This window comes from Gymnoscopelus braueri (genome assembly GCF_963280865.1).
Source record: "Gymnoscopelus braueri genome assembly, chromosome: 7".
Classification (NCBI taxonomy): Eukaryota; Metazoa; Chordata; class Actinopteri; order Myctophiformes; family Myctophidae; genus Gymnoscopelus; species Gymnoscopelus braueri.
In genome coordinates, this window is record NC_137608.1 from 41,115,696 (window position 1) to 41,138,182 (window position 22,487).

Genomic DNA, 22,487 nt, shown 5'->3' on the forward strand with positions numbered 1-22,487 from the left:
CCAGGAGGAGATCCTCTCACATCATCCCATCAGAAACAACAGAAAACAGAGTAGCCACTGAATGCCAGGGTGGCCAACAAAAGCCAGATTCATGCTTTGTCATATGACGGTGTCCTGTGCTGAAAATAGCCCATTCAGAAGCTCACACCGCTTCAAATCATGACACCGTCGCACAGCGGAGCATATATTAATTGAAATGAGGCCTCAACCCTTGGTATTCCTCCCCAGGCAACATTTTGTCCCTGGTGCCAGAGATGGTAATGTGGCATTTGCAACACGTGGCCCCAATAAGGTCATAGCTCAGTTTGATTGCCCCCCACCCCACCCCACAACACACCTAAGGTCCAAATAGGGGGCCTGCAGAGCCATAGAGGCAATCATGTGGACATTATTATCTGACCTTTTGTTACATTGACTCCCATGCCACCTACTTCGTCCTACTCTGTCTGTGTGTGATTGGATGACTAGAGACAGGTGTGTGGAGACTAGTTTGGAGCCTCATCAGCTGCACAATCAAGTAGCCTCTATATAAACTCTGCCCTGCTCGTCTCTCTTTGTCACATCCTAGTAATGTGCTGTGCATTTTGAACCCAGAACCTGCGTGATTCCAGTCTTATTCATCTGCTCTGTGTTTGACGGTTCACTGGACCTTTCCTCGCCTGCCTGCCTAGCCAGTCTAAACCTCGGCCTTAAGTTTTGGCCGAGGTTTAAATTTCTATTTTTGTTCTGCTTGGCTGGCATTAAAGACTTGGATTTTTGTACTTATTCTTGCCTCTGTGTTTGAGTCTGCACTTGGGTTCTAAACTATTCAGCATAAACAATACATCACAAACCTTTGACTCAGGGAAACGGTTCCGGTTTGTGTGAGTCATTTTCTGATCTGAATCATCAGTATCTTGCTCCAGATGCTGCAAGCTCGAGCAAGAAAAATAATGAAAAAAAGAACATAAGAAAAATCTGACACAGAACAAAATGCAGGTGCAGATTTACAGAGCTGATTGTAAAGAAAATAACCTTGGCCTGAAGGGATGGTTTAGGATTTGATAAGCCTATCTGATTTATTGCGAAATGGCAGTAATTGTGCTGTATGCTTAAAAGAACTTCAAACACTGTTGCACTGTTACTGTACTGTAGGTCAATTTTGTAAACATTTGTTAGCTGTGCCAGTGGGACTAAAAACTATTACTTTGAAAAATCACATACTGTATAGTACATTCCAAACTATTCTGCACAATATAGTTTACTATAGAGAAGCTAGAATACATTTTTGGAATGGTATATCATAAACAAATTTCCCAGGGGAGACAATAGTCTTGGAAACTCCAGCAGTGTTTATATGAAACGACATGTACAAACAGATAATGGACACAATATGAGACACAGCATATAAAATTCCAATTATACAAGGAATGGGTGCATGAGTAATCAAAAACAAAGGTTTGCCATGTCCTCTGCTGGGAAATGTGCTTGTTTGGAAATATACACATTTACTGGTCTATTGGGCAGTGTTTCCCGTGTTTCTATATTATGCATAACATATTGTACATACCAAAAATTCATCCATTCAGACATAACTAGTTAAATTGGCTGTGGTTAATAGTCTGATTGTAGGGTTTTGTGTAGCTATCTGTAAAAAATGTATCTGACATTGCTCTCCAACACAGTGTTTTTGGAGTTATGAATACATAAGACTACAAGTTTAAGTGAATTATGAAAAACAAAAAAAGATAATAAACATTAAAAGGTGATTTATCACTCTAAGGAATATGTTCTTATCATTTTTCACGCAGAGATTCATCACAGGTCTATGTGAGTGTTTTCATTCCAAGCAGTTCCAAAATAGCAGTCATTTACAATATGCAAGTTGAAAGATTGCATATTTAATTGTAGAGAATTAAAAATAGTAAAAACACATTTTGGAATACCAAATATATATTACAAAAATCTGTGTAAAGAAAAAAACATCACGTATGCAGCTATGCACTTCATTCCCTCCTGGTACAGGACTCATCTTGCAAGTGTCCAAAAAACAATAAAGCAAATAAAATACATTCTGCCATTTATAAAAAATACAATGTAAAAGTCTCAAATGGATTATAATACATTTGATATAACATAACGATGAATGTCAAAAATGCATGTGTGGAAAATGAAAGCTAAATGAATGCTTATATCACTGTCATCAACACAACCTGCTAAGATACAGCAATAGTAAGGAAGTGCTAAAGACAATCAAAGTGATGAAGACGTGAGACACTGAACTACAATAAACAATGGACAGTGAAATAAAGAGGTAGGATAAAAACAGGTAAAACAAGGAGTTATTTTTCTTCAGGAATGCTTGGGGAGTGTCTTGCGACGTGTCATGCGACAATAATAACGTAACTGAAAATAGTGTAGCTCAATGACACTTTGAGGCTGAAGCATAAATGCTTCATTTATATGCTACTCCATCGCTACTCTTATCTCTTCCACAATCTTTGAATGTGCCAGAGACAGTCTGTAAGTCAGACCTGTAAAATCTAAGCAGAGGAAACTGACATTTTCTGGTGGAAGACAGTTTTTCCTTTTTTCTCCTCTGTAAATATAGCTATGTGTATTTTTTGATGACATTAATGTGTTAACATTTTATGCTCTCAATTGTTACTGTAGTTCCATGCTGTACATCTTTGACTAATAAAGTATTCAATCAATCCAAGTTACCTGTTAATACATTTTGCAAAGTTCAGAAGGAGTATCTTTTGGAATGATTTACCTTTCTGCTAAGCAGCAACCTAGTTTGGCTTTGACTAATTTGCAACTGCAATGATCTGATGTCCCGCCTTCAGAGAATTGCAGATAGGGAGGCGGAAGAATTTGAATATTATGGGAACTAACACATCTATCTTGAGAGACTAGGCAAAATGTAAACAAATGCTAAGTCTAAAAAAATATACAAATAAAGGGAAAAGGGTTTATACTTATGTATGATGATATATGATATGGTTGAAGTTGTGAACAGACAATTACATGTATTGACGTTTAGTTTAGACTCATATGTCTTAAAGGACCACTTCACCCATTTTCAACTTTACTCGTCGTTAAAAACGTTTTTTGTAATGCAACAACAATGGCTTCTATTTCAGCAAGCAAATTTTCCAGGAAGACGAAGGCTGTAGTTTCTATCAGCTTGGAATCCCCATCGATGATCATCATAGGTCATAGCTAGGCAGGTTTCTGAACTGTCCATAGCCCACCAATGACACACAGAGTGAGTAGACGAAAATTGTGCCATCTTATAATGAGCATTATTGAGGACCAATTCTAATGAAGATAAGGTTCAAATTGGTGAATTGCTCCTTTAAGTCATTATTGTTACATTCTGTTGACGGTCTATGCAGTTTATATTTTCACATTTTAGGACTTTTATCTGACACCCTTTTCAAAAGCAACGTACAAATCCGGATTCTCCATTGGACACACATCTTACAGACATAAGCTTTGACACATCTTGAAGGTATTGTACAGTATGTTGCAGGTATTGTACCTGTGACCTTCCAGTTACTGTACATGTCAGTCTCTCTTAAACGTCTACTGTCAGAGGCTATTCCTCTCAGTAACCAGCTGCTTGTCCTAGTTTCCTGACATCTGACACAGCATGGATGCAACCATCATCGTCTTTCTCCACAGCGTTAACTACATTGTAGAAGTACGTTGCATTTTTCTGTGTGTGTCCCAAGGCGTTCAATGCCTTTATCACAGACTTTGGGACAGAGAAAGATGCCAGTTACATGCTAATTGTTTGTTTTAAACATTGTTGAAACTGTATAGATACATGTGCTAACTTATAGGCCCTGACACACTTAAAGCACCAAAACACGGTTGTAGCCACACTGGAGGCGGCAAGTGGGTGCGTTTGATTCATCTTTCAGAGCTTGGTTCTGTTTTGGCACAGACCACCCGAAATAAGTTGGAGCAACACAGAAACCCAGTAGCACAGTAACCTCTTTATGTAAAACTTGTCTTGCATTGTATTGCAGAGTATGTTTTTAAATTAAATAGACAACATGAACAGATGGACTCACGTGACGCGTGTCAGTAATGCTCACGTCAATGATGCTTTCAGTGTGTCAGGGCCTTATTGAATGAATGAGTGCGGTGTGGTACCTTGTCAAAATTGGGCTCAAACTTCAGTGCATTTCCAGAGTCTACGAAAACAATAGGGGCAGCAATAGACTCCTCTAGAGTCTTTCCGAACCAGATGTGATTCATTAGCGTCTAGGGAGGAAGAGAGGTAGAGAGATTAACCTAGAGTGAAGAAATGTTATTACCAGGAACATATTAGAAAGTGGAAATGGTGAACAGATGTGTAACACATATAGAGAAGAGAGTGTGAGGATTGCATTGGCTATTGCATTGAGAATTGCAATGGTGAGTTGTATTTATATCTGAACGTTTTTTGTTAAAATAATTCATTGTGATTGTCATGGACACATACCGAGGCCATGCCAGTCGTGATCATACTGCCACCTGAAGCCCCTATCACCAGCGTATCATATCTGGATTGCAACAGCGCAGGAGACATGGAGGAGGGAGGCTGCTCACCTAAAGTAAGATCACAGAAAATCCACAACTGACCAGTGCAACAACAATGCCACAGAATGTTCAAAGAAAATCATTAGTAAGTATCAACACATTCACTGAATGTGAAAAGCCAAGAGCTACTGTATGCAAAGATTGTTTGTATGAGGACAGAAGGAATCATGCTAAAAGGCTTAAGAAGTGTTGGTTTGAATCACTCAACCAGTTAGGGACATGAATGAGCCCCCCTCCCCTCTTTCAACAGCTGCCATCAAGGTGTTCTTGAGCAAGGCATTTGGTCCCCATCTACTAAGTGGAGCTGCTCATCAGTCAATAGGCTAGTTGTACAGTGCATCCCAAGGCTTAATGTGCATAAACCAAAACCTGTATGCTTCCTTCACCCCTTACAACTACTCCTCCTAGGCTGCTGCAAATCTTGACAGATTAGATAGAAATAAGCAATTACAGCATGAATCTCAGACACAAGCAAAACATGACACTGCATGTACTCATCAGATTACCGGCAACAATGCGATCTGCTTTTCCACAGAAATCCGACAGCTGATTGTTGAGGATGACACCGGTGCGCGGAGAGAATACCTTCGAGCCAAATCTGGGAGGGAAAATACATTTGACACTCTTGATTCTATTGCATAGCGGACGTACAGTAAGCTTATCAAAGTAGCCCCTATAAGCCCAGCACACTTGGAACTACTACTACTACTATCCACCACTCACCAAAGTGTTCCGCAATCATTTTGTAAACTATTATGAGCAATAAATTTGTGATATATTTACGCACGCATGCACACACGCACGCACACACACACGCACACACACACACAAACTGTATGTATACGTATATATAATTTGTGGGGACAATATTCACATGTAATTGATGCTGCTTGTGGCAGAAACAGCAGATCCATCCTCAGCCAGCACAGACACATGCGTGGTACCCATGCTGTCTCGATGTGGTGTGATGTTATAATACTGGGCATCATGGCTCTTGTCATCGTTGATCAGACTCCTGATGTGATCAGCAAAGCTCTGCTCGGTGAAACTCTTCGCCTTTGAGAAAAGCTGAAATAAAATGAGGGGGGGGGGGGGGGCAATGGTGACACTTTAATTCAAAATCTCCTTATTCTAGTGTATTATCCTGTTTATTGATTGAATAGAATATCCTCAGATCAAACTACCTCACACTAAACGTACATATAAAAGTATTGACTCCAAGTCTATACTATTCAAAACCTGAATTCTAGGGAGCTCAACAGGCCATGACGTGCCCTGAATAATGATGGGCCCCACAGAAACAACAAACAAATTAGAATTCAAATATAAAATTCTAACTAATAACAAACACTAATAGAGTATGGCATTCAATCATGTAAGAAGTAATTCAATCAATTATACGTTTTCCCTTTTCTAAGATGATTCTTAAGATCTCTTTCTGTTTGATTTAGGAAAAAGCAGGAAAGGGCAGGCAGAGAGTACACGTGATTTTTGGCAGTTCTTATGCCAGACTTGAACCCTGAATGGATGAATGGTATGTGAACAAAACAAATTAATTGTAGTGGGTTCCATTGGCACCTTGCACTGCACAGACATTTATACCTCCTTTCAAACACCTAGCTTTCAAATCGTGCTAAAATGGCACAGATGTCACTGCTGTCAGTGGCTTTGTCTGTCTATTATGTTAATATCCTGTACTTACTTATTACTACTTACTTATTCTATAGGGGTTTCAAAACTTTTTCAGTTTGAGACCCAAAAGAGAAATTTGGTGACTCCTCAGGACCCAAACTTACAAAAATACATTATGAATTAACAACTTAATCCTTATTTCAAACATGGTCAAAATAACATCTACAAGCTCACAAAAATGTCGCAATGCAATGCATTGTGAGCTTGTAGAGCTGCTATTTTCACTATTTGTGATTTCTGAAACTTTTGGGGAAATATCCTAAACATTTTTGAGGAAAGAAATGTAAAAGGAATTTGGCATAAAAAAAATGAAAAGAATAAAGGATATTAATTGGAAAGATTTTTTTAAAAGATGATTTTTTATTCGCATGACCCATAAAAATTTAAATGGGTCACGACCCTATGTTTCTATAGCGGCCTGTTGTGTCTGTGTTGTGGAACTTACTGCTCCAGAGCTGAATTGTGGATCACGGATGTACTTCCTTAGGCTGTTTGCAAATTTGAAAGCCTCAACATAGCGGTGGTAGGTCAAAGTCCTTTGCTCACCCTCCAGTGACATTGAATTCAGACTGTATCCTGCAAATAATTATTTAACACAAACAGTTCATTACAAGTAATCCATACATGTATCATGTTTTGACAAATCCGTATATTTCCGGTGGTCATTGGTGGAAGAGGTACTCAGATTTGTTTTAATTTAAAAGTCACAATAACACATGTAACAACATGTAGAAATACTATTTTACAAGTAAAATCATGTATTTAAAATTGTACTTGAGTAAAAGTGCAAAGGTATTGTCATGAAAAAATTATTGCAGTACCAAAGTACTGTAGGTATTGGTTCCAATAACAATCATTATTGGAATGTAATTAGTAATGAATTAATGTGTTTATCATCTTAATTTAAATAATAATGTATCAGTTAATGTATGTTTGGTACACTGATGATTGTATGTACAAAACTGAAAACAACCAGTGGATAGGCTGTGACTGCATCATATCACCTTTCATGATGTTGAGGATGACACTAAGGATGACGCCTCCTGCAGGAGGTGGGGGCACGTACAGCTGGTAGTCTCCCAGGGGGATGGTCAATGGATCTGTTACTGTAACATTATATGATGCCAGGTCCTCCATGCTGAGGCTGCCTCCTGGGAGGGCAAGAAGTATGAGACAAAACGCTCTGCAAGTAAATGCATCTTAGCTCCAGATAATCAGCACGGCCAATGCACTGTGATACTTTATGGGCTGAATTGATTTATTCAATTGTAGATCACTATACAGGTTAGCAGAGATACTAAAATGGTTGGGAGTAGAGAACAATATGAAAACCATCAGGCAATACCTGCTTGCTGTATGTCATGGACTAAATCCTCTGCTATTTTTCCAGTGAAAAATGCCTTTGCCCCTTGGTTAGCAATGACTTCCAGTGTATCAGCCAGCTTTGGGAATTTCACAGTGTCACCCGCCTTTAGCATATTTCCATTCTCATCTGAAAACAACTTGCTAGAAGACAATATATTATGAGATCAGAATCAACATCAGTTCAATTGCTAGATGCAATAAAAGCTAGGATTTTTCCTTTTGGCATTTGGTTCAAACACATTGACATTTTACAGACTTGCACTACTGTCCCCATGTACAGTAACAGTACAAAGGGACAATGTTACAGAATCACTCCTTTATTATATAATATACAGTATATACTAGATATACTTTCTTGAAGCATACTCTGATCCAGGGGTTTTCAACTGGTGGTCTGTGGACCACTGGTGGTCCGTGGAGGTATTGCATGTGGTCCCTGATCATGCATTCAGTAATGTAGGAAAGTGAAGAGTTGTCAGGCAGAATTACCAGAGCTTACAGTAAAAGCAAAATGTATTTTACCTTTTTACCTTTACCGTATCTCTGTGACAGTAGTATTTTCATGCTGGCATACCTGAGGAATATGCAAGGTTCGAGCCAGAAAATGCCATGAGAAACGGTTCACTCCATGACCTGGTGACCCAAGATGACGGGTCAATGTAGTTGACAGCAGTTAAGTAAGGGGAAGTAGGAGGTCAAGAACTTTCACAGAAAAGGGAGGAGAAGGGGAAGTGTACCGGATTGCCGTAGTTATTATTATTAGGAAATGTGCCCAAGTAATTGGGTGTGTCTGCTCACTCATACATAAGTTACAAATAGTAGTAGTAACAGTATATAAGTTAATATGAGTTTAATATAGAAGACTGGATAAAGTAAGAGAAATACTCAAAAACGCTCTGCTCACAAGCATAATATTTCAGTCATTATTTAAGAACATGTGTCCATGGACAATAATTGGTTGAGAAACAGTCTTATAAAGGGTTATGCATATTTGAGTTCTTATAACTATAATCATACAGTGTTATAAGCTGATTATAATGCATTATGAACATGGGATGCATAGCAATTGTTACCAAAAAGGCTAATCTTAGCCCATATCCCCACCCAACACAACAGTGGTCCCCTGGTTGATTCTTAGGCAGGGTGGTGGTCCCTGGTTCACAATCAGTTGAAAACCCCTGCTCTGATCCAACAGATGAGTGCTTGTTAACTCCAAGCCTGGGGACTTTTCAACTAGGTAGGTAATTGCATTAATCTGCTGTACCATGTCCAATCAGTTGCTGATTAGAAAGCTAGAAATGAACATTAGCAGTATCTGGGTCCCTGGCGTTAACGATCACTACCATAAATACTTACCGTAGCGGCAGAGTCTTGTCGTCAATAAATTTGATAAAACGTCCTTGGAGTTCAGGTATTGGGAAACCATCTCTAGCTAGTTTAATGGTAGGCTGAAAGAGGCTAGCCCACGGTAGTCTCCCATAAAGCGTATGTGCCCGCTCATACCCTCGGATTTCCCCTGGGACCCCAATCCATTGGCTACCTAAGAATGAATGAATGAACAAATGAATGCATGAATGAATGAATGAATGAATGAATGAATGAATGAATGAATGAATGAATGAATGAATGAATGAATGATCGAATTAATGAACAAACAAACAAACAAACAAATAAATAAAGAGTGAGTGAGTGAGTGAGTGAGTGAGTGAGTGAGTGAGTGAGTGAGTGAGTGAGTGAGTGAGTGAATGAATGAGTTGCAGACAGATCATGGGTGGATGAATGGATGGATGGAGCAAAGAACGCACAGACAGACAGACAGACAGACAGACAGACAGACAGACAGACAGACAGACAGACAGACAGACAGACAGACAGACAGACAGACAGACAGACAGACAGACAGACAGACAGACAGACAGACAGACGTGTACAAGTATATGTCACAAGATTGATAGCCATCTGAGGCCTAGCGTTCCACTGTGTGTGGTCTTAGCTCAGAACATTTACAGTGCATGGCCCATTACCGTGGGGCCCCAGACTCAGGGCTCAGTGTATACAACCAGACATGAACAAGGGCAGCTAAAGGACAGAAACAAATCAATCCACCAAGAAGACCAAGAAAGGCCTGAGAGTCTCCCCAGCCTAAGTGGGATAAATAACATTAACGTGCATGTGTGTGCATGCGTGTGTGTGTTTAATATATTGGTAAGAGACCAGTACCTACTAAGGACTCTGAACACCCATTCAACAGGTTGGCTTTGAACCTCTTAGGGACAGTCTCTCTTGAGTTGATGATTCTCACGTCACCTTTAAGAAAAACATCATGTAAAGCCACCTTTTATGATGTCTAGTAACTGTTTTAAGGCTATTCAAAATACATTCTACTGGCACAATATGAATTGAATGATCATTCTAATCTAACCATTACCATTGCGATCCATCACGGTTAATATGGATCCGCCTCCAAGACCCATACTCTGTGGGTTGATGACTGAAGTGCACAGCAATGCAGCAATGGCGCCATCTACTGCTGAACCACCTCTTTGAAGGATATCCCTAAATAACACCACAGGGTGAAATTAACTTACTAGTTTGTTAGTAATAAAGAACCGCTTTGTTGAAAACAGAAAATGTACAGGAACTTTTTTTTCCTTTATTGATAACAGTCAAGACATAAACACAAACACAAACAAAGAAGTTACATTTACAAACATTTACCACATCAGAGCCAGGGGGGTCCTCTAACAGAAAACATTAAAAAGTGAACACAAAAAAACAAAACAAAAATAAGAAAGCTTGTGTTCACTTTTTAACGTTTTCTGTTAGAGGGACCCCCCTGGCTCTGACTTTGATGTACTGCTTGGCTTCAATTTCAAACACAATAAAAGAAGGTTTAGTTAGAATGACTAAATTTGGATCAAGTCTATCTTGATCTATACTATAGTATATAAAGTTGAGCTAGAATAATTATCAAATTAATTATGTATACCTCATTTTTCTTATTATTCATAATATAATGTTGAAGCCAAATCAGAGTCAACATTTAAATGAAACCTCCCTCACTTCATTGGTAAGAAGATATTTATATGGAAGATTCCAAACTGTTCAATTCAATAGGATACTACATAAGGTGTAGCCTACTAGTATCTTTTCTGGAATAATGCACGTAGACCTATGTTTAAAGCAGGCTATTCAGGAACTTTTCTGTGCCTAAGCCTCGGTGTCTGCGTCACATTATTAAAGGCGTAGCCTGAGAGAACAAACATAGCTGATTTGTATACAATATCAGTTGCGCAATGTGTGTGCTGTAAGGAAATGGCATCATCAGTAGAAAGTATGATCGGACTGGATTTTACCTAAAGTAAAAGTACTCGTTACAATATCCCATTTCACAAGTTTCCCAATGTTTAAAAATGCTTTGAAAATAGCAGATCTACAAGCTAACAACGCCCTGTGAGCTTGTAGATCTGCTATTTTCAATTAGCCATAGGGCTGAAGTGGTTAATGTACTATGTTTCGTAATGATAATCAAAATAGCAACTAAACTTTTCAAATAATTGTAATGGAGTAAAAGAACGACATTTGCCTCTGAGGTGTAGTGGAGTAGAAGTAAAAGTACTGAAAATTGGAAATACTCCAGTAAAGTAAAAAAATCCTCAAAAGTGTACTTAGACAGTGCGCATTAGCTCAAGTAGAAGACATAGGTTAAAACAATTCTTTCAGCATAAATATTATGTAGTCAAAATGGATATTGACAAGTAAGACAAATGTAAAAATGTGGCAATTTGCTCAAGCAAATACCAAACAGACCAGTTAAGAAGAGCCATTAGCAGCCTAATATAGATCATGTAGCTCTATATGCCAACTTACCGTCCAATATTTGAACATGTTGCAGAGTCTGCCGCCACTGCTGCTCCTCTGAAAGCCTTCTCCGAACACGGTACATGTACCAGTACAGAAATGCACGCAATTATTGCAACTATGCAGAGTAAAATAAAAAGGAAGCCCGCGCATACTTTTGCCTGTGATCTCGCCATGCCTGCACACAAGTGTCTGTCTGTCTGACTGGTGGCCCTGTTCTGAATATACACTTGAGACAGGCTATATAACTCTAACTCCACCCCTTGTCTGAAGTTTACAACAGGAAGATTTTCAAAAGTCATCAACGATGGTACAGTTGTCAGTCGTCATCATCATGTCTAGTCTATCTCAGGTATCCCAATGGCTTATCTTGTGAGAAATGTGCCATGTCAGGTACGCGTAGGCTATAATATCTGGTATGATCCGGGTACGTGTTAATCTAATTTAGAAAGTGCCCCGCCCACACCGGCACACTGAGTCCCTCACTATCCTTACCGAGTAGACCTCTAGACCTACTGCACAGAGCTGCTACCTTTAACTTACTTACTTACTTACACCTATTACCCCTTCTGGGGCTTAGGCCGCCGTCTACCAGAGACTCTGGTGACGTGCTATACCTTTAAACACATTTTAAATCTGAGGCTTTTTTGGGGTATACTATTTAAATAGTTTTGAGAAAAAATGCTGCTATTTGTCCCAAAGTGACTGCAAAAGATTGCTGCTATTTGTTTCAAAAAGCTTTACACCCTCCCCTGTATATAACATGTATATAATGATGCAAATGTGACACAGCTCTGTTTAACACAAATTCTGTAGGCCTACCCCCGGGCCCTCCAACTGTAGGCTAACTATACACTTTCCCCATTTTCAACTGTTTTTATTATATTTCGACACTTGCTTTGTCAATTTAAACCTCATGCCAATTTAAGGCCCCTTTGAATTGAATTGAATTGAATTGAGTGTCTTTTTCGGTCACTTCGAAGAACGCACTTGCTGTCATATTGCATGCCTTGCCTAACCTAGTAACCTCATTCCCAGCCTTATCTCATCTGGTTTTGGCAGTGTGGAACAGTGGACCAGTGATAAAGAAGCCACAATGTTTGTTTTCTAATTAGCTTATCTGCACACTTCCCATAACAGGAAGCTGTGCGGTGCGATAATATCTCCTCATCTACCTACCAGTGACCACATGATTCGATTAGATCAATGTGTTCAAAATGTTGCATTGCTGTGCATAAAACACTATGATTTTTTTTGTGTTTTTCAGTCATTTCAGCAGCTGTGAAATCGCCACTATTAAATATCACATTAAATATTACATTTATATTACAAATATTACAAATATCACTATTAAATATATTATGTAATAATAATAATAAAAAAGAATATATTTAATGTGATAGTAGTCTCAACGTGTCGTTTATTTGTAGATGATCAATGAGACTAATAATAACCAAAGCAAGGAAATTAAAACAATATATATTGATATAGGCTACTATGGCCGTGCGTCCAGACTGTCAACGTTTTTTTTAATTAACTTTAATTTAACTTTAAAAGACCTATAGTCTTCTACTTTAATGTTACTAATATATCACGACCTCACAGGAAAAAAACTGCCGAGTGGCCGCTGCTGCTTAATATGTGCGTGTACCATCGATATCGTCGTCGCGTTGCATCTTGGGAAATGTAGTACTTAGTAAAGCCAAACAACAGTCGATGGGCGAGTCACCAATAGCTCGTTGAGCCATTGGCAGCCATACGGAAGCAGGCTGCTTCGCTTGGTGCGGCTATATTTACAACAATATTCTTTAAACTACGGATTGGAAGCTTCTTTTCTGTACTTATAAGATGTTTTAAGCCGTTGACGAAACATTTTTACGTTACGTTTTTATAGAATAAGACACGCGTCAATCTCATTTAGGATAGTCTAGGCTTCTATTGTGTGTTTTGGACATATTTCATCATAGGATGTTATTCGCGACTGATGTCCGTCAACCTTTTGCACTGCAGTGGTGCGCAGCGCTGAGCTGCCCAGGAGAAACACCTGTATGTGCGCCTGAACGCATCTGATCTCCTCCACTGGATACACAGCAACCAATGAGTAGGTATGGATCATGCAACAACAATGTTATCATTTAAAGCCTTGGTTGTTATACTTACTTGCAGTTGCATGCCAGTGTCGCGCGCCGAAAGCAGCTTGGAGATCGGCGATTGTCGGCGCACGACATCGGCGCGCAACAAAGTAGACTATAGAATAAATGAAGCATTAGTTTAGCCACGAAAGACGAAACATTGACAGGCCCTTCCAATGCGAGCTGCTTGTTTAGCTACTTTGATCGAGGCACCCTTTGATCATGACATAATAGCCTACTGTCAGTTGTTTTTGATCACCATCTGTGGGATGATGCTGATGATGTGACATGTTGTTGGCCTGGTGACTGCAGCGCATCACCCCATTGCATCATGGTAAACATTTGGTTTCAGAGCTTTTTTTTTTTTTTTATTAACTCAATCGAACGACGTACATGGTGTCGCTTGCCGCTGGTGATTGTAAACGGCCTTTATAAACGTTGGCGACCAGCCCAGGCGTTGACTTGACACCAATCCATAGGCCAAAGGAAAATTAGACGAATTGTGACCCATTTGGCTTTCCATAGTAAATCAGTGCTGATCGGAAAGCGACACCGTCGTAGTACGAAGTACAAATGAGGCGTAAGGGGACACCTAAACAGAGGAAAGAAGAAAGAGATGGGTTTTTATCAGATGGGTTTGTGCATCTGCATCGTAAATATTCAACGTTCGGTCTCGCCTCGTTCGGAACTGTCCTGTTGAGGAGGTGGTGTGCGTCTCACCTCATCTATAGATTGCCATCGCGCGAGGGTGTCGCTTGCCAACAAGAACTGTTCTTTTTGGGAAGCGACACCGGCGTACGTACTACGTAACGTAGCAAGCAGACTACGACTATTATGTTAGGCTTTTATGTAAAAATGAAAGGGAGTGTAATATTAGCTGTCCAAGCAGGCCGTGCTTTGTTAGATCAGTGGTTCTAAACCTTTTCAGCCCTTGAGCCCCCAAAATAATCATATCTGAACTGGGGACCCCCCACCCTGATAAGCACTTGGAATTGTAGGAGTTGAGGGGCATTACATTTTCGGTTCCACAGATAAATATTGTGAAAATAGCTCACTTGCGAGGCGTTGTGAGCTTGTAGATCGGCTATTTTCACAATTTTTGCCTCTTTCTTATATTATTTGACAATTTGGCCAATGTTTGGCCAGTTTTTATAGTACATTTTGATGTAGTAATGGTCTTTTTATTTTATTTTTATTTTTCAGGTCTTAAAAGTCCTTAAATTGTCACTTCATTGTCATCTGGGGACCCCCCAAAAATCATGTGGGGACCTTCTTGGGGGTCCCGGCCCACAGGTTGAGAACCACTGAGTTAGATGTATGAGCAGCAGGGTTGGTTGTCAGACCATTTTTGGTGCGATCATACCAGAGCAGTGTGTGGAGTTCTTCTGCACACACACAATGATGACGCATTGCATAACATCTCCTCATGCTTTGTCATTATACAATCATGTATGCATTCACCTATTTGGTAGATTGATTATTAGCTACATAGTCAGTTGGCCGCGCCAGAGCCCCTGAGGACCCGTTTATGCAGTCCGCTCTCCACTGAGCAGGCTGCTGTGAAAGCATCGTGTGGGTGGGTGGATATCAACTCTGTGTTTACGTTTACATAATTCGCCGTGCATGTATGCGCACGCGTGTGGCCGGTGCACGCGTGTACAGCGCGGAGAAGAAGAGAGAGATAGATTTAGCCTATGTTAAATGCAGCAGCAATATGCCCGTGAGTGACTCATGGTTTTGTACAGCGCAGCACAGGCCAGGGGTGTTATGTGTGGAAGAGCTGAATTGCTTTCAAAATGTGTGTGCAGGAAAAGTACAGTGTGGGTTTGAGTTGCAGCAGGTGTTTTTATAGTTCACTAGGGAGGGGATATTTTCAGTTGAGTTGTAGTGGCAGAATTCAGAAATTATGTAATATCTGTGTGCAGTCGCTTTATCTCATTCTGCATGCTGAACAGTACACAAGCTAACACTACTATTCTGCAGCCTACACACATTGGATGTTATTAATTGCATTCCTTCACCTCCCCCTCTCTCTCTCTTACTCTCTCTCTTAATCTCTCAATCTCTCTCTCCCTCTCTCTCCTCCAGACCACAGATACCCTGAGGTGTGGTGTCTGTCTGCATCTGTCTAAATGTACATGAGAGGGAGCAGCACAAATACCGCACAGCCAGACACCATACCAGCGGGGAGAACCTTCCCTCATCCCTGAGTGCTGAAATGTTAATACTGGAGACTGAGAGTGTCACATCACGTCACATCAAGCTGTTTACTGCAGGGGGGACTGATAAGAGCTGCCGGAGATCAGGTTCAACGGAACATCGTGCATGTGTTTAAGGCCTCCTCTCACTCGGAATCCAGACTGGCCTGTTAACTGATCCTTCATCAGATTCAGCACTTTTTTCCCCCAATCCCTCCATCCGACTCAGCGGCCTAGAGAAGAGCCAAAATGGAGTGGTCATTGGAGAGGGTGAGGGAGATGGTGGCCGGGGGGATGCAGTCTATGAGGGAGTGTGAGTCCAGTGCCTTTGGCACCGCTATGTGTCTGCTGCTCCTCTTTGTGTGGTATTGTTACAGGGTGGGCCGTGAGCACAGATCCAGTCCCTTGCATGGGCGTTACAGCACAGAGTCCAGTCGTGTGGGAGGGGGTGAGTTGATCACTTCAGAGGGAGGTGGGAGGGCTAAAGGGAGGCAGGCGGAGGAGCAGAATGGGTTCGCTTACTGCCAGTCCTCAGAGTGCTTCCGTTGCACCAGCACTGGGGAGGGTCTGAACCAGAGGCTGTACCACAGCCTGCAGGATTACGCCAAACGCTACACCTGGTCAGGTATGGGAAGGGTGCATAAAGGGGTCCGTGACCAAAGTCGATATCTCACCAGCCGACCGACCATCCAGCGGCCAGAGGTGTTCTTCCTCCCTGACCTGCCCTCAGCCCCTTTCTTCTCACGGGACGCACAGAAACATGACGTAGAGTTGCTGGAGCGAAGCTTTCCCGCTCTCCTGGCCGAGTTTGAGAACATTTACCACCACCTTCCAGGGCGGGGGGTCTCGTCTCTCCCTCCCGGATGGAAAGCCAACAACACCCCTCATGGGCAGTGGTGGACCTACTACCTGGTCAACCAAGGCACTCCGCTGGCACTCAATGCCAGACGATGTCCCCGGGCTTGGAGAGTGCTGGGCCAGCTGCGCACCTTCATCGCCAACAACGTGTTTGGAAATGCATGCTTCTCCGTGCTGACACCCGGGGCTTTGATCACTGAGCACTATGGGCCAACCAACGTCAGGCTGCGCTGCCACCTTGGTAAAGGAATGAACTGTCTTGAAGGTTTCATCAGTTTTTTTTGTTGGTCAGTGCTTTCATACATGCACCTGAGCCAGGATGCCATTAAAAAATAGTAATGTTTGACTATTGTATAAGGCATTTTTCCTTTTGATTAGTATACGGTATGCTACAATGTTATGATAGGTCAAGAGGAGTGAAACACTCCTCTTGAAAAACACTGATCACTATCCTCAGAAATGTAACTACAACTCATTACCCTCATGACAACCCATTACCCTCATGACAACCCATGATGTTGCCTTCATGCCAGATATACATTATATTAAAATACAAATGAATTCCAGTTCTTGGAACAGTTACTTCAAATAATGGCTTATTTTGGATTGAAACATTTAATAAAGACCACTTTTTCCCCCTTCTCATCTAGGTCTTAAAGTGCCCAATGCCTGTGAGCTGGTGGTTGGAGGAGAACCACAGTGCTGGTCTGCGGGCAGCTGTCTGCTCTTTGATGACTCCTTCCTCCACAGGGCATTCCATGAGGGTGAGAATAATTTAAAGTATTTGCAAACACCACCACTTCTTAGTGGTTTTATTTATTTATCGTCTATTATTAGCTCATTGTCTGTATATTATTGTTAAATGAAGAGTTGATTGATCATAGTTCATGGGAAGTTCATGGCATGTTCTAAAAAACCCTGTTACATTTGTAAACATCACCAGTGTAACTTGCAACTTGTTTTCCTTTTCCATTTCAGTCACTTTGCCTCTGTTTTAACTAAATTAAACCAGCTTCCTCTGCCTAGTGGGAATGTGCGTGCAAAGCCTCATGGCAATCGGACGCTGCGTTCTTGATTTGAGCCATTTTGTTCAAAAAGAGGCACTCCTGCAAACTTTAGCCAATCAGGATGGAATATGAAAAACCGGACATGTCCGTCCTGATCACATGACTATAGAGATAATGTGTACCAAGTTGCGTGATGTTTGGTCAAAATATGTAGGAGTAATATAAAATAAATTGTTTAGCAAAAATCTGCCTCCTGGTGGTGCAATAACAGGACAATGTGAAAAGGGTGGCATTTCTTCCTCAGCCTAGTGGGAATGTGCGTGCAAAGTTTCACACCAGTCAGGATGGAATATGAAAAATCGGACAGATCCGCCTCCATCACATGACTATAGAGACTGATTTGCGTGATGTTTGGACAAAATCTAGTAATATTCAGACATGCAAACTTGTAGCTTTTCAGCTACAATAGCCGTTTTGAATCCAAATAGGGCAATTGTGTGACACCTGACCCGAAAAAAATAAACATGTTGTCACCTTTTTCACCTCGGGGCTGTTTGCATGCCTGAATATAAAAAAAACCTTGCTAATGGTCATGGTGGCGCTATAACAGACCAATGTGAAAAATTTGCTTTGGCATCCAGGGAGTGTGTGTGCACAGTTTCACGTTGATCGGTCCAACAGTGCCACAGATTAGCTGACGGACAGGGACGGACAGGGTGCAAAACGTAGTCTCGGCCACGCCTTTGGCCTGGCGGAGACAACTAAACTGAACCTAGAAAGCTGTGCTTATAGTAGAGTGCAAATCTATGCCAAGAAGCATGCCCTCCCTCCCTCCATCATTCTGTCTTGTCGTGATGACAATGCTTTTGGGTTGTGCACTGTATGAAAAGGCACAGGGCAAAGAGGAGAAGGGATATAATATGTGTCATTACATCATTATGGTGCAACCAGACCAGACAGGCCATAGCAGGCATACAAACTTGTAGCCTTTCAGCCATACTCGCCGTGTTGAATCAGAAATAGGTCTTCTGCCGGATTCATGCTGATCCATTGAAAAAACAAATTGGGATGGGGGGTGACGAGTGAGAGCCTACTGTTATAGACAGGGCTAAAGACAACAGACAAATTGTGCAATGTAATACTTTGTAACCCTTCAGATCACGCGTCTCCTTGGGGTGCTAGGGATGTTAATGGTTCACAGTTTTTATCTATCACAAATTGCATGTTTTGATGACTGAAGCAATTTCAAACTACGCACGACACGTGCAGCATGGCAGATGATGATCTACAGTAGTACTGTAGATTGTGACAGCAAACCTCTCACGCCTGTATGAAATAAATTGGTGGACGAACATTAATTCACAAATATGACATAGTTGTTGCTCTCATGAAGGCTCTTAACATACCAATGTTCGTTCATTGGTATGTGCCAATAAAAAAATGGAAATGTGAGTACTTTGTCCTCCATTGATTTGAAATTTGGGATGTGCTACCTTTTGGGGATTATTTAAATTCCTATTTTTGATATGACATAGTGCAATTCGGGAATTGAGGCTGCTGGCAGCATGCACAAGACATGATGCAGATCAGTTTAGTACTTTGTGAGACAGACACACACACACACACACACACACACACACACACACACACACACACACACACACACACACACGGCAAATGCAAGATCTCCACCTAGCAGAGATGATAAACAAAAATACAATAAAATATGTGACTGTGTTGTTTCTATCTTATTTTACCACTGTTTGCAGGCATTGCAGAGGACGGCCCCAGGGTGGTCTTCATGGTGGATCTCTGGCACCCAAATGTGGCTGCTGCTGAGAGACAGGCTTTAGACTACATTTTTACTCCTGGTCGCTGAGAAGAGAAGGAGGGAGAGAGAAAGATTGAGGAGTGAGTGTGAAACCATATCTAAGCAAGAGACAGACAAGTGATGAACAGTGTCTGTAGGATTGGGGAGCAACTCTTTTTCAGTCTCCAGACCAATGCTCACATTCACTGTGTACATATTCTCTGTCTCATTGTGACTCTTCCCAGCAGCTATGGACTGACCAAACAATGGGCCTCTCTTATCAATCTGATTGTATGTCGCTTGTTTAACTATACATGTATAGTATACATGTATACACATACATGAAATGTATGTGTGAAATGTGTGATTAGTTACAGTTTTTTGATTTCAGAATGGAACATTTCATCATCACATTCAACAATCAAACAAGTATTTTTGCATCAAAGATCTTAGCCCAACTCTACTCACAAAAAACCCTGCCACCATTTAAACAGAACATCGACATTGATCCACTTAGTAAAAAAACGGTGATACTGAAATCATTTCAGAGTTCTCAATGTCAAAGATTATGTTGCCAAATGAAAGACCATGTGACCTCCTATTTGTCCATAATGGTAAACTCTATCTCTATCTTTAATTGCTGGTTAATAAAATAATTGACCTTCTCTTAGAGAAGGGAAATTATTACAGAGAAGTTCTTTGTCATTCTGGAAAAATATTTCCTTTAACCACGTTAACTCTGGCGCCCCTATTGGGTATGTCATTATAGGTGAAGCGTTCCAAGAATGTTCAAAAATCTTCACAAATGTTCAAATGTGATGCATTGTGAGCTTGTAGATCTTCTATTTTTGAAATAGGCCTTAAGTGTTTAACTGGTTAACATCTTGTTGCATTTTGTTGGCATTTGGTGGCTGTAATCTGATGAATTAGAATAAATTAACCTCATAATGTGGAGTCTACTCCACAACTTCCTGAATGTATATTAGTAATCTTCATCAGACAGATTTTCATCATTGCTTTTTTCTTATGGTTTTGTAAAAAAAAATGTGGTCATGCTTGCATACTGTACGTAAGCCATCTCAACCAAATGTGATCATATTTATCAAACTGATGAATACGGCAACATAGTCATAAATTGATAAGTGAGGCCCAGTGTCAAACACTAAAAGCGAATGTTTACAGAATCATTCCCCACATCTGCTCATTATCCCTATGCTGGTGGTGTGAATGTTAATTGTGCTCCCCTTTCACAAGAAATGGTTAGATAAGCACATTTTTAGATTTAAAAAAAATATTCTGAGTCAGCCTGTGCTGTAAAACAAAGAGAAGTGTTTTGGTAAATTAACAAAATTGTTGTAATTTGGTTGTATTTGATATCAGGTTTGTATTTCTGTACATAGAGTTGGAGAAAAGAAAAATGTTCAATTGGAGATGTTTTGAAATGATTGTCCTCAACCATGTAATATTTGTGTTGTCTTGATTTACAGGTAGACATATAGCATTCCATCTTCTATTACAAAAAAAAAAAAACTATTGTGACATCATTCCCATATCTGATTTGTATATTCTTTCAATGTTTATCAAGTGATATTTATATTGTTCGGTGAGTTGTTGTTTTTGTTTTATTTATCCATCTGTAATATTGAAGAACCATATGGTGAAATGATCCATTCTTAAAGTCACAATCCTTAATTCCCAAAGAACAAATCGTGGATGAGTGTACAGTACTCAATTGGAAAATAGCTGTTTGCAACTTTCCATCACATCATAATTCAAGATACAGATATTTTTATTCCTAATGTTTACAAGTAATATGGCACAAACTGTTTACAAAATGAAAAATAATCAGGCCTTAAAACAAGAGCACTGTCAATCAACCTTATAGTAAAAAAAAAAAAAAAAGAGCCTTCCCATAACTTTGTACATATGGTGGGGCTACCATTTTGTTTACATTTGTATTAAGGATTGGGTCTTTAAGTTGTTCTTGTAAAAAAAATTGAACAATATTTATGTGAATTTAATAAATGGTGAAGTATCTTCATTTAACCAGCAGTTGTCAGAAACATCACTGGTTCTGAATAGGATAGAAATTACGAGGACATAGTGCTGAGAGGAGCATAAGATATGCTATGGTTTCTAAATGTTATTAGATGTGTGTACAGTGTGATATGTTGCAACTTGGGACACAGAATTCCATACTGTTCCCCTGATCAGGGGATCACGTATATCAAGAGGTATTATTTTACAATGTAAGCTTTACTTTGCACTGAATCACTCTGGCTTTAATCTAAGTCAACCTTTCAAGGGAAGTTGTACCCAGCATGTTGTCTGTTTGTTTCAGTGAATGAATCACAACATACTGTATATGTGCTAGTGGCTTCAGGAAGTGTTCAGACCCCTTCACCTTTTCCTGACTTCCACCAGGGTTGTGTTATAGACTTTAATTAAAATTGATGAATAAAAAATGCCATCAATCTACACATTAATCACACACCCCATAATGACAGTGAAATTTATTTTTTAGAAAGTTTTGCAAATTTATTAAGAATAAAAAACTGAAATATGTAATTTACATAAGTATTCAGATCCTTTATTTAGTACTTCTTACAGCTTAGTACTTAAGCTTAGCTTTGGTGCTTTTCCAGCTTTGAGCCTTCCTGGGACGCCTCTACAACTTTGCAGTAGGCTACCTGGATTTGGGCAGGTCCCTTTCCTTCTTGCAGATCTCAATGGTGATTTTTAGGTTTCTCCACAGATGTTCAAATGTGTTCATGTGAAAAAGAGTAGCAACATTAGCCTGTAGCTATGACATCAGCACAGACCACAGGTAATGTTACAGGTGATAACAGATTAGATGTTACAATTGTCACACAACGTCGTAATGCAACTTAAGTCATAGAGAGTCAGTTACCGTTGCCCTCTCATAGCATTCTCATAGCAAACAGCACAAAGGGCTGACAAAGCCCGTCCAGCCTCATTCTTGGGTACT

The 22,487-nt window shown here is 40.3% G+C and overlaps 2 protein-coding genes across 2 annotated transcripts; one reads left to right on the forward strand and one right to left on the reverse strand.

The window, feature by feature from the left end:
* Positions 1 to 1,860: 1,860 nt before the first annotated feature.
* ggt5a (gamma-glutamyltransferase 5a) lies at positions 1,861 to 11,894 on the reverse strand. Its single transcript, XM_080432258.1, has 12 exons — positions 11,503 to 11,894; positions 10,061 to 10,188; positions 9,853 to 9,939; positions 8,989 to 9,172; positions 7,613 to 7,773; positions 7,272 to 7,418; positions 6,713 to 6,843; positions 5,450 to 5,643; positions 5,082 to 5,173; positions 4,478 to 4,584; positions 4,147 to 4,257; positions 1,861 to 3,742 (listed from the first exon to the last, which is right to left on the reverse strand). Exons 1-12 carry the CDS (start codon positions 11,793 to 11,795, stop codon positions 3,593 to 3,595), a joined length of 1,785 nt encoding a protein of 594 aa, XP_080288384.1. The 5' UTR covers positions 11,796 to 11,894; the 3' UTR covers positions 1,861 to 3,592.
* A 1,358-nt stretch (positions 11,895 to 13,252) lies between these two features.
* asphd2 (aspartate beta-hydroxylase domain containing 2) lies at positions 13,253 to 21,959 on the forward strand. The gene is made up of 4 exons (XM_080434076.1): positions 13,253 to 13,598; positions 15,714 to 16,922; positions 17,332 to 17,445; positions 19,458 to 21,959. The coding sequence occupies exons 2-4, from the start codon at positions 16,073 to 16,075 to the stop codon at positions 19,565 to 19,567; spliced, it is 1,074 nt and encodes a 357-aa protein (XP_080290202.1). The 5' UTR covers positions 13,253 to 13,598; positions 15,714 to 16,072; the 3' UTR covers positions 19,568 to 21,959.
* The last annotated feature ends 528 nt before the right edge of the window (positions 21,960 to 22,487 follow it).